This window comes from Macrobrachium nipponense, chromosome 35 (genome assembly GCF_015104395.2).
Source record: "Macrobrachium nipponense isolate FS-2020 chromosome 35, ASM1510439v2, whole genome shotgun sequence".
NCBI lineage: Eukaryota > Metazoa > Arthropoda > Malacostraca > Decapoda > Palaemonidae > Macrobrachium > Macrobrachium nipponense.
The window spans coordinates 13187737-13200036 of NC_061096.1; the positions used below are offsets into that span (position 1 = coordinate 13187737).

At 32.9% G+C, this 12300-nt stretch overlaps 1 protein-coding gene across 8 annotated transcripts in view; it reads right to left on the reverse strand.

Moving 5' to 3' along the window:
- The window catches only part of LOC135208431 (TGF-beta receptor type-1-like), a 368373-nt gene that overhangs the window by 226418 nt on the left and 129655 nt on the right, over positions 1-12300 (reverse strand). For 2 of the 8 annotated variants that reach the window (XM_064240589.1, XM_064240588.1), the window contains exon 4: positions 8250-8464. The exons of 4 other annotated variants lie outside the window; for them this stretch is intronic. In XM_064240589.1, the coding sequence (XP_064096659.1) occupies positions 8250-8464 (215 nt within the window). Of the gene's footprint in view, positions 1-8222; positions 8465-12300 lie in introns of all 8 variants that reach the window. 2 more of the 8 variants (XM_064240587.1, XM_064240586.1) reach the window with 1 other exon arrangement.

Here is a 12300-nt window from a genome sequence, read left to right on the forward strand (position 1 = left end):
ACTAGCGCTGATTAAGCCAATGAGAGCGCGCGTCACTTTGCAGGTAGCGAATTCTAGGCCAATGAGCGTTTTTCCCCATAAGGCGCGTGTAAGCATCGACCAATCACCTCGCAGCTTACTATCTCCCGCCAATGTTTACATCTCACTTCAGTGATCATAGCGGGAGATTACGATTATCCGTTTGTGTGTGCTGTTATTTTGTCTAAATTACTCTTTATTTGAGTACATTATGTCTTCCTCTGGCAGTAATAATAGTCGTAGTACTAGTAGTAGTAGTAGTAGTGGATGAGGGTCACAGCTGGTAGCGATGTTTGGAGCTAACAGACTGCAATCTGATCGAGTTAAGTCCCCTTCACATTGCAGCTTCTATTAAAGGATGGGGGCCCTAGTAGTAGTAGTAGTAGTAGTAGTAAAAAAAAATTATGATAATAATATTATTGTGTATTATTGATGGTTAAACATCATGGTGATTCAAGGTTATCATCGTCAACATCATTATTACAACCATCATAATATTATTATTTCTATCATTATTATTATTATCATTATTATTATTATTATTATTATTATTATCATTATTATTATGACAATAGTATTACTATTCTATTATAGTATTTTCTTGTGATTGATTATAAGTATCGATGTATTATGATGATGAAAGGTTATCATCATCAGTGTCATTATTAGTACTAATATTAATGTACTATCATCATTATTATTATTACTATTATTATCATCATTATCATTATTATTATTATTATTATTATTCCCATTGTTATTATTATTATTATTATTATTATCATTATTATCATTAGCAATTCTCGGTTTCTTATCACAAAATATCGTCTTTTCAGCACACTATTATTACTTATCAATATTATTATTAATAGTATTATTATCATTATTATTACCAGTATTATTACTATTACTCTTATTAATATCATCATCATTATTACAACAATATGATAACACTTTATTATCGTTTAACACATTCAATTATGGTTTAAGTGCTTGTTATGACTCAAATATTAAAAAAAAATGGGAGTTTGGCAGACATTTTGAATGCTAGCGCGCAAGCGCACCCAACAATTTTTTTCAAATTTTCACAAAAAACTTATAAAGAGTATAGCTTTCATATGAAACTAAGTTTAAATCGATATCTTTCTTAGAACCAGAGTAATGAATGATAAACTTTGAGGCCAATTTACTCATTTTTTAAAAAGTGGCATATACGACTCTCTGGTTCTGAGGCCCTCATATATTATCATTATTGATTACTTTGTTCATTTGATTATTTTAATTGCTATTATATTTTTGATACATGCCTTTACACAGATACCATTTTGTTACATGTAAGCCATTTTACCTCTGTACATATGTAAATTACCTTATGATAAGAAACATGATTAGAATTAAGTGTAATTCAAGCATATTTCTATTTTTGTATCACTGTGTATTTGTATCTTTTTAGCAATTATATTCTTTTTTATATTTATTTTCTCTTTTATTTGAGACCTATTCTGATTTATTTTATTACTTTTGTTTACAATCTTGTGCTATTTCTCTGGTACGATTTCGCGCAGCGACACGAGCTGAGCCCAGAAAAGGGATTTTGACGTAAGGAAAAATCTATTTCTGGGCGATTGGCTCGTGTCGCCAGCGAAATCCCACCCTACCCATCCCTTCGCTCAAGATTGTCTGCTAACTTCAGGATGGCCACCAGAGGCGCAGCAGTCGGCAGAATGGGATGGAGTAGTAGTAGTACGAGCTGCTCATCTGTGGGTCGGCTCTCCTCATGGAGGGTTTTTGTAGTGGGAGATTTCTATTGGCATTTGGCTCGTGGTAGTGGTCTCACTCGCCTAGTGTTCATACCGACACCCTCTTGGAGGGTGAGCGAGTCAGTTACACTGACCCTTTTTTCTTTATTTTATTTATTCTCTGGTATGTGTTAGTACATTTACCCTAGAAATAATAGATTAAAGGATATTTCGCTGGCGACACGAGCCAATCGCCCAGAAATAGATTTTTCCTTACGTCAAAATCCCTTATATATATATATATATATATATATATATATATATATATATTATATATATATATATATATATATATATATATAGTATATAGTATATATATATATATATATATATATATATATATATATATATATATATATATATATACACACACTAGATATATTTGTATAAAAACATGATTCTTCGGCTTTTTTCCAAGATGATTAGTATTCCTCCCAGTAAGTAGTTTAACCCTCTTACGCCGACTGGGCGTATTTCACGTCGACATTTTTTGTCTCCCGTGTGCCGACTGGACGTATTTTACGTCGACTTACAAAAGTTTTTTTTAAAATTCGTGGAAAAATACTTATAGGCCTACCAGCCTAAAACTTTTGAATCACGCGTCTTGGGGGATGTTGGGAGTTCACGGATCAAGGTGTTGTTTTGTTTACAATCGTTACGCAGGCGCACAAGCGCGAATTTCTTTCTTGCCACACTAAAAAGTATCTGACACATCTCGGAAATTATTTCGTCACTTTGACATAATTTTTGTACCATTGTAAATTAGCCGTTACATGAAGTATTATATATGAAAATGTGTGCATTTTTATGTAGAATACAACAATAAAATACTCATGATTGTAGCTTTTATCAGTTTTGAGATATTTTCATATAAATAACGATAATTGCCAAAATTTCAACCTTCGGTCAACTTTGACTCTACCGAAATGGTCAAAAAACGCAATTTTAAGCTAAAACGCTTATATTCTAGTAATATTCAAGCATTTACCTTTATTGGGCAACAAATTGGAAGTCTCTAGCACAATATTTCGATTTATGGTGAATTTATGAAAAAAATAACATTTTCTTTACGTCCGCGCGGTAACTCTTTCGAAAAAATCATACGTGCGATTGTGGTAATGTTTGCACCATTTTAAATTAGCCGTTACATAAAGTTTTATATATGAAAATGTGCGCAATTTCATGTAGAATACAACAACAAATAATTGAAGGTTGTAGCTTTTCTCATTTTTGAAATATTTGCATATCAACGATAAATAGAAAAAAAACCACGTTCGGTCAACTTTGACTCTACCGAAATGGTCGAAAAACGCAATTGTAAGCTAAAACTCTTACAGTCTAGTAATATTCAGTCATTTATCTTCATCTTGAAACAAATTCAAAATCTCTATCAAAATATTTAGATTTATGGTGAATTTTAAAAAAAATCTTTCCTTCCCTCCGCGCGCTGATTCTCCGCCACAAATCTCCGAAATGCGTACGTACCATTCTCGGAATATTTGCTCCGTTTCATATTAGGCATTTCATAGAGTTTTATATATGAAAATGTGCACAATTTCATGTAAAATAAAACTAAAAATATTTGAAGGTTGTAGCTTTTCTTATTTCCGAAATAATTGCATATAAAAAATATATATATAAAAAAATTCGACATTCGGTCAACTTTAACTCGTCAGATATGGTCGAAAACTGCAATTGTAAGCTAATACTCTTACAGTATAGTAATATTCAATCATTTGTCTTCAGTTTGAAAGAAATTGGAAGTCTCTAGGACAATATTTAGATTTATGGTGAATTTTTGAAAAAAATATTTGTTTACGTCCGCGCGTTACGAATTCATGCATTATTTTGTGATAATATTTTCTCTGTGTTGCTTTTATCATTTTACAATGTGCTATATACCAAAATGATTGCAATTTAGTGTACATTACAACGAAAAAAAAAAGTAACTTGTTACCTTTAACTGTTTTGCGCACAGCGCGATTTAAATACAATTATATATGAAATTTCGTTTTTGCGCTATTATATATCGCATTATTTAAGTATGATAATGATAATTTTTTTCATTTCTGATGGTTGCATACTAAACTTCAGGCAATGACAAAAAAAGGAGCCAAAAATGAACTCTTAATCTTGAAAACTAAGCGCGCTGTGATTTTTTGAAAAAAATATTTTTTCCGCTTCCGCGCTCACTCTGAAACACCTCCAGCACACGGGAGACAATTTTTTTTTACCGCTTCGGCGTAAGAGGGTTAACTTGAATACTTAATGAAACAGATGACCAACTCATGGACTTTAATAGCCTGGACAAACTTTCAACTGTTTCCTATATGATATGCAAGGGGAGGACTCTAAAGATGTTTGTGGCACCAAAACCTAAACAATGTATGATCTCCCTTCTGGGTGTTATCTGACTGCATATTCCTTCCAAATCACCCACTATTCAAATACCAGTTACAATGCCATAATGACATTGGCAATTCGCCAGCATGCAGCTACTATACTTGTTTCCAGTTTTAGGGTTGTCCAAATTTTGGACTCTTGAGAGATGATCAAATATACTGTAAATATGTAGGTATTGTGTTTTTCAAATATTACAACATTCTTAAATATAAATACCTGAAAATGTGTGACTTCAAAATCTGAAATTTACTGTAAAAGTAAATAATTACAATCGATTCTCTAGTCATACTTGATATTATGTATACTCCTACTAAGCTAACATTTCTAATTTTCTGATATGTTTTAAATCTGATCTACTAGTCCAAGTATACTTCTGCCAGAAACTAACTGGCCTAATTTCTTCATCAAATTGACAAAGTAGAGCTATACTGCTAAGTATTTTAGCCATACATTGCTCTAGAACTGCTCATATACCAAAGTTCATATGTACATAATTCACTTAATAACACCCAATGTACTATCTAATAGTATTTCAGTCTTCACTGCCTTCCTTTTTGTCTTTTGTGTATGCCTTCTTATAACTTGAAAATTTCTTCTTACTTAGTTTAATGTTGCTCTACCCTGACTTGTTACACAATCTATTGATGTAATAAGCAAGATTCCCGTTTCCAATTCTCATGTGTGTGTTCTTTGCCTTGCAATTTACAGCCCTTTAATTGTATACCCAAAATCTATACTGAAGCAAAAGGCCCACAAAATTACAGTATATTTTCATTTGGCATAATCATACTTACATGGCACTTGCTTGTTCATCTCACAAAGACTGTATGTAGAACTTTATTCCACCAACAGAAATGGATGAAAAAAGGGACAAAAGAATGAATGCTCTCCAGATTTGTCCAACAGGCTTCTTGAGAACACTGCCTATTAAAAGTCCTCCAGAGGAAACCTGTTGGAACCCAAACCTATAGAGCAATATCCATCTTCCCATATCTCTTTTTCTACCGTGAAGTATATTTTTTACTTGCATAAACACCCAACTGTCTATAATGTACTGTTTCCCTAAATTACACTGTGTATAAATGCACAGAAAGTTACACCTATGTATATGTAAATATAAACAACACACAATCATCTTTAAAAAAAGGATAAATTTGTTTTTGTTTATAAGATGATATTAACACCAATAAATATCTGTTGTGTATTCATAAACATAGACATTTGTGGTGATGAAAATGCACACCTGCAATCCCCACTGATTCTTGTACAGTAACAAATACACTAATAGCTAAAAATGTTTAAATCTCATAAAAATACAGTACACACATTTACCTTACTAGGATTTTAACATTAACTACACTAAAATCACACAGTATATACTGTATCAGTACACAGCAACATTCAGTTCAAACACTTTTTCAATTCTACAATTTATGCTGGTAAAACTCCTGGGAATATAAGATGAAATTTTATGTTTTCTTGGTATTTAAAAGGATCACATATGAAACTCGAATACAACTAATACATACCGGTAGCATTTCCGAAGTTGTGGCTTGAATGAAATATTTTGAAACATCCAAAATACCGCAAGACATTAAGTAACAGCACTGTTACTCAACTAATTATTCACTTTTGCAAGAAAAAATTTAATATAAAATAACCTGGATTTTGGAATATATGCCTAGACAACTTAGTCAGTTTTTAATTATCCTGACAATTACATACAGATCAATACAGTACTGTATACAAGACAAAAATCATGTTTGTTCTCACACTAAACAGGTTTACACAATGACACTCTTAAAAGTTACAATAAAAATACTTAAGTCATACCTTACAAAATTCATGTGGCATTGCATTTGAAACCATATAGAAATGTTTTTTCAATCATATATGAACCCTCTTCAGTCAACCTGCCTGAAACACTTGATTCCTTATTCCATCACCAAAAGAATACCATTTAGCAAAGCCAGAAGACAATAATAAGATAAGTAACGAAATAGATTCTAGAAACAATACAAAGATCCCATATAATACCATCTCTAAATATATACCTTACATATCCATCACTTCACTAGCAAACTGCCCATCACCTCAAAAACAAACATATATCCATCATCTCAATTACAAGCTATATATATCCATCACCTCAACTGCAAACTATAAATATCCATCACCTCAAACTCTATACTACAGCCATCACCTCAACTGCAAACAAATATCTTTTCATTACCTCAGCAGCAAATCAATATTTATCCTTCACCTTGACTGCATAAAAGAACTAACCACCATCTTAAGGAACATACAGGAAAACAGGAAAATTGTAGGAGTGTAGATAATGGTAAAATAAATATAAATATATGACACAAAGACAGAAAAGGACAAATTACCTTCACTACAAAACAACAATCCAGTCACCAATGACAGCATCATTTCAGCCTCTCTCACCATCACCAAAAAGAAATGAGAAAGTAATTGAGAAGATATGAATTCAACCCCTTTTACATCACATAGCTACACTGGATGTGGAAGGTCGGGCAGGGAATAGTACCATCATATGCACCTGAAATTGTGTACATGATTACAAAAGGGGTTGAAGAGTTGCTACTTCCCAAATAAAGCTGGAGAATGACAGAGCCATAGTGAGGTAAAAGTAAACAGTGAGGCAATAGTGAAGTAACAGTGAGATAAAACAGTGAGGATGCTACAGATTTAATGAACAAGAGGTTAATAATCATTATAGCTTCATTAGCAGTGCACAATGAATTCACAATCAACTAAATAGTAGCAAAAGTGAAAGGGCTTAACAATGGTGTGTTTCCATTCCTAAAACATTTACAGTATGGCAAATGTATAGTACCACTATCATTAGTCAAGTAAATAGTCATAACTCATGTAGCAAAATATCAAAATACTGTCTATAGTATTTACTTTTTCAAACAGTAAATTTTTTTTATTTTCATTCTAAAATTTTCATTGTGTAATAACATGTCAATGTTACTGCTGCTTAACTGGCCTAAAGGATACATAAATTGATTTTGGAGGTAATTTGCCTCTTAAGAGGTCACCAATATACTATAAAGAACTTCAATAAGAAAATAATTTATCTGTCCAAAATGGTGATTACAAATCTCAAAAGTCATATATAACTTTAAAATTAAATACTATACATATTTTTTTCTAGAACATTTCCCTCTCGCCACAAAAGAATATTAACACATTATTTCACTGGGGCCACAATCCTTAGGCCAATTACTGAAGTAAACCAAAATTTAAAATATATTAAATAATGCATTAAGAAAAATTTAAAATTTCACAGAAGAATAAATAGCCATCATGAAACTAATATACAAATAAGAAGCACAAGAGGGTTGTTCCTTTTCCTCAATATTACCACACAAAACTGAAAGATGCGTAAACATTAATTTTCTTACATACAATAAGTTTAAAATGAAAAAGAACATAGTTTTAACATTAACCTTGAATATGAAAATCTACTTTAATCAATCTTCAAAAACTAGCCTATTTCCCTAAAAGACTTGTCATCACTTTCAACAGAACTTTTTGAATTGCTCTATAGTGCGATTATTTCAATCTACCCTAATGGAAAACACACTCATTGCCTTATAGCCAAGAGAGGAGTGGCGATTAATGGCGTGTCTACAGGTGGGTGAGAAAGAGGGAAGCTAAGAGGTTCACACAGCATTAAGGATGCCACCGGCCGGCCCCTCCTCCCCTCCTCCCTGCTGATCCTCACCAAACCCACCCTGCCCCCCGAGAGCCACCTCGATTGAAACAGCACGTCGCATTTTGTGGATCCGTACGAGGCGTTCGCGTATAGTATGGGGGACGGGAGAGGAGGCCGGGGGGAGTCAATTTGCCTATAACGACAGCGGAGGATGACGCCTTCCGGCCCCCTCTTTCCCCGTCCCCCCCAGATTAAAATGAACCTCTGGGGGACGGATGAGAGGGGACACCGCCAGGCGAGCGTGCTGGCCTTACCTTCCTCCCCCCTACGGTTCAGCTCACCCCAGGAGGAAGGGGTGCTGTCAGGACGCATGACAGAATTCGACGGCGACTTTCCCGGAGGTGGTGTGGGCCACTTGTCGTTACAGAAGTCCGCATCTCGACAACACAGCACATCTTCTATCAGATTTGGGTACTCGGTATGTGAGTGCCCGTGACGGCACTTATGTGCCTTTTCAGGAGGGAACTGCTTCTTTTTGTCCAGGCACGCCTGCTTCCTGCGACACACCCACAACAAGATCGTTAGTAACAAACCCAATATGACTTACAGAAAACCCTTGTGTGTGTGTATGACAGAACTGTTCTTCCTTCACAAAATACAGGCTTCCAACTCTTGAGGAAAGCCTCAAACTTCAAATCATTCACATTCTCCACTTGCAAAAACTTAATTCTGTACATTTAGATTTCAATTCATAAATTTCATGCCAATTCGCTGAATAAAGTAGTCTTTGATCAAATATCATTATCACCCGTCCTTCTTAAATTTCTACAAAGATATCTTTCTCACATTAGACATCATGCAATCCCTTCCTTTTAAAGGAGCACCAAAATAAACTACGTATTTCAAGTGAAACTGTGGAGTGGTTTGCAAATGAGCAGGACAAAATTAGCATACTTGCACTGCATCTAAAAAATTTCTCATATGAGCAAAGGCTACGTTCGGAAATGGAGGGGCAAGTACAGTTAGCGTGTAAAACAGTCAGTCAGTCTCAAAGTTCAGGTTGAAACAAAACAAAAAAAGGTTAAATATGTGGTCCAGTTAATAAAGAAAAGGTTGTACAAGCATAAGCTTGGTCCTGGAAATGTGATGGTAAGCAATTTGTGCAACAAATTTCTGTTGAAAAGGTAAGTCAAATTGTGAACTACAATAATGACATTAATATGTGGAGTGGAAGCCTAAAAATTCAATAGACAAAATTGTTGATTTTTTCTTTTGTAGACTATATGAAGTCTTACATTCTGTCTAGCTTCCCCTTTTCAATTCCTAAATCATAAATCACCGGCAATAGTTACATCTGAGAGTGTAAACTAAAACGTGACAAAATTTACTGTGATTGTATGAGACTATAATCCTGTAAGGAATAATGCCAAATGCCCTAAACTTTTAGTTTAGAGCTCTGTTCATGAATGAATTCTCTTCACTGTTTTTTTTTCTCCCTTCATATCAACTGCAATTTCACTAAAGCATTTCCAAACTTTTTACACACTTAACAGAACGATTCTGCAATAGTTTCTAATATTTTTCACATCACTATGACATACTATGATTTCTCATGTTCCATTTACCAAACAAATATGTCTTAGTTACCACATCAAAAACCTATATTCCCTAAATTGCTATGTCATATGTTTAATCACTGCTCAATCCTATCAGTGTAAAAGTACGTCTTCAGAAACACTGGTTCCACTGGAGAAAAAAAAAAAAAAAAATCTTCAATTTTCATTATAATAACCTGAGCCCTAATCTACAACATCAGAATTATTATGCACATATTGTACAAAAGTTTCAATCCTTGAAACCAAATAACTCACCTTACTGGTCCCTATCCAACCAATTTACATTCATTAACAGGTCAACTGACAACAATACACCTAAAGTAGTCTTAATTCTCACTTTCAAAATATTTAAGACATGAATAAGAAGCTACCACTTACATTATCATTTAGATATTGGTTTGCCTTTACCTACATCAACATTACTAATAACAGCTTCCCTGACTGTAGTTTGTTCACTGACTAAAATTTTAAGTACCTTCACCATCACAAGATTAATGCAGTTATCCTGCATTATTACTTCACTACTTGCCATACCTATATAGACTTCATAACTCTTTTCATTTGCTAAACTGGAAAGACACAGTATAATAGTGACCTTAGTGCTAATACCTTCATACATACAATTATATGTATTTGCAAACAAAAATTGACCTTACCTCCTCCCACTAAGATTTTATAACTGAACAAAATTGAACGTAGGCTTCAAACACAACATTTCTAAGAGGTAAGGATGGGTCATTCACTGATTAAGCTGTAGTAGTATTACACAGGAGACAACATTTAGTAATAACACTGGTCTGGTCTAGCACACAACTGAAAACATTGCATTCAATCCCATTAGTCACTTGTACATTTCTTTAAAAGCAAGGGCATGAATTCATGCAATTTTTCAGTTCCATGTACTCCAGCTTTCTAAACAAAAATATTGCAAATCTACTCAACTTGTGTCAATTTTTTTTTTTTTTTTGTGCATAATGGGTATATTTTCTTATTACATATGACTAAAACAGTAACATATGCAAAGATATGAACACATCTGAATAAGACCTATTTAAAAAAGCTTATATCAAAAACTATGAAAAGTGGACAAAAATACTGTAGTGCTAAGCTATTCATTGCAAAAGTGCATCTATTACATATGCATGCACATATAATAAATAAGAACAGTCAGTATATATAATCATTGATATACCTTTAAAACAAAGTGCATATACAAAATATATTCATTCACAAAAGTATATGCATATATCCTATGTAAGTAGTTTATGCACTAATGTATGTGCATGTCTATGTACTGTACATATGTACACAAATATATATAGTTTAATCATATACCTAAATATATCACACACATTCACAGCAACCTAATACTGCAATCACACAGTCAATTCTATTAATAACTTTCATATACACAGGATTTATCTTTATATTGCCTGTATATTGAGGAGAAAAGCAAGAGGACAATCACTGATTTTTCAAAAAGCAATTTGAAATATAATAATAAATATATATAGTATGTATGTGTATAATATATATATATATATATATATATATATAATATATATATATATATATATATATATATATATATATAATATGCACACATTACAGAGAGAGAGAGAGAGAGGAGAGAGAGAGATAGAGAGAGAGAGAGAGAGAGAGAGAGAGAGAGAATTTACATGGAACATGTTATTCTTTACCCTTGAACTACATTCTGCTGGTAGACAACTTTACTGCACAGACATAAATAGGATCATGAAAAAAGTTAAGGGTGGATAAAAAGATCAGGGGGCAAGGAGGAAATATTTCAACTTTTGGCATTTCTAGAGAGTTCAGAGGCTATACAGACATTGCCAATAAACACAATAAACACCATTTTTGTGCATATATGTATAGCCATGGACATATACATACAATATGTTTACACAAAATACATGTATCAAATACAATTATATATACTGTTATAAACTATATACAGGCAGTCCCCCAGTTATTGGCTATCTGGTTTTATGGGGCTTGTCTAGCACTGAAAATTGGCAATTTTTGGCGCTGATAATAGAGTACTATTGGCAACAATTCATACCTAACAGAGGTGCCTTAACCAGTTATCTGTGATTTTTGCTTATCATCAAACTGTTAGAACAGAACCCCCACCAATAACTGGGGCCTTTCTGTACAACATAAATGTATATTATACATACATACATACATATATATATATATATATATATATATATATATATATATATATATAATGTAAACTATAATTTATCACACCCTTAAAAAATTACAGCATGCATTATGTTTTGTTCAGTTCTGTTTACCTTAGAGAAATAAGGCTTCTAAAAGATGTCATCAATTAACCAACACTGTTCTCTTACAAATACTTGGAAAGCAACAATTTTTAACAAACAAGTATGACAGACTTGTGCTTACTCCAATCCTGTCAATTCCATACTAATTTTACACCAAAGACATTTTCTATATTATTCACTAACAAAATTACTATATACAATATGGTACCAAGGTACAGTACTATATTTTTGTAATATTCAAGTGATTATACAACAACATGGTCTTGATAATAGTGTCTACCTTCTGCTTAATAATCATTTGATTAAAATCTAATTCACTTAAACAGCTACCTTTATGATGAATAGATTATCCATGAGTTCAATTCTAATTGCTTGAGGCACTACCCCAACCCCTTTTTCTATTTTTACCTTACCATCTATCTTAAATTTCCTTTTATAAATTAAAAGATCATGAAAAAATT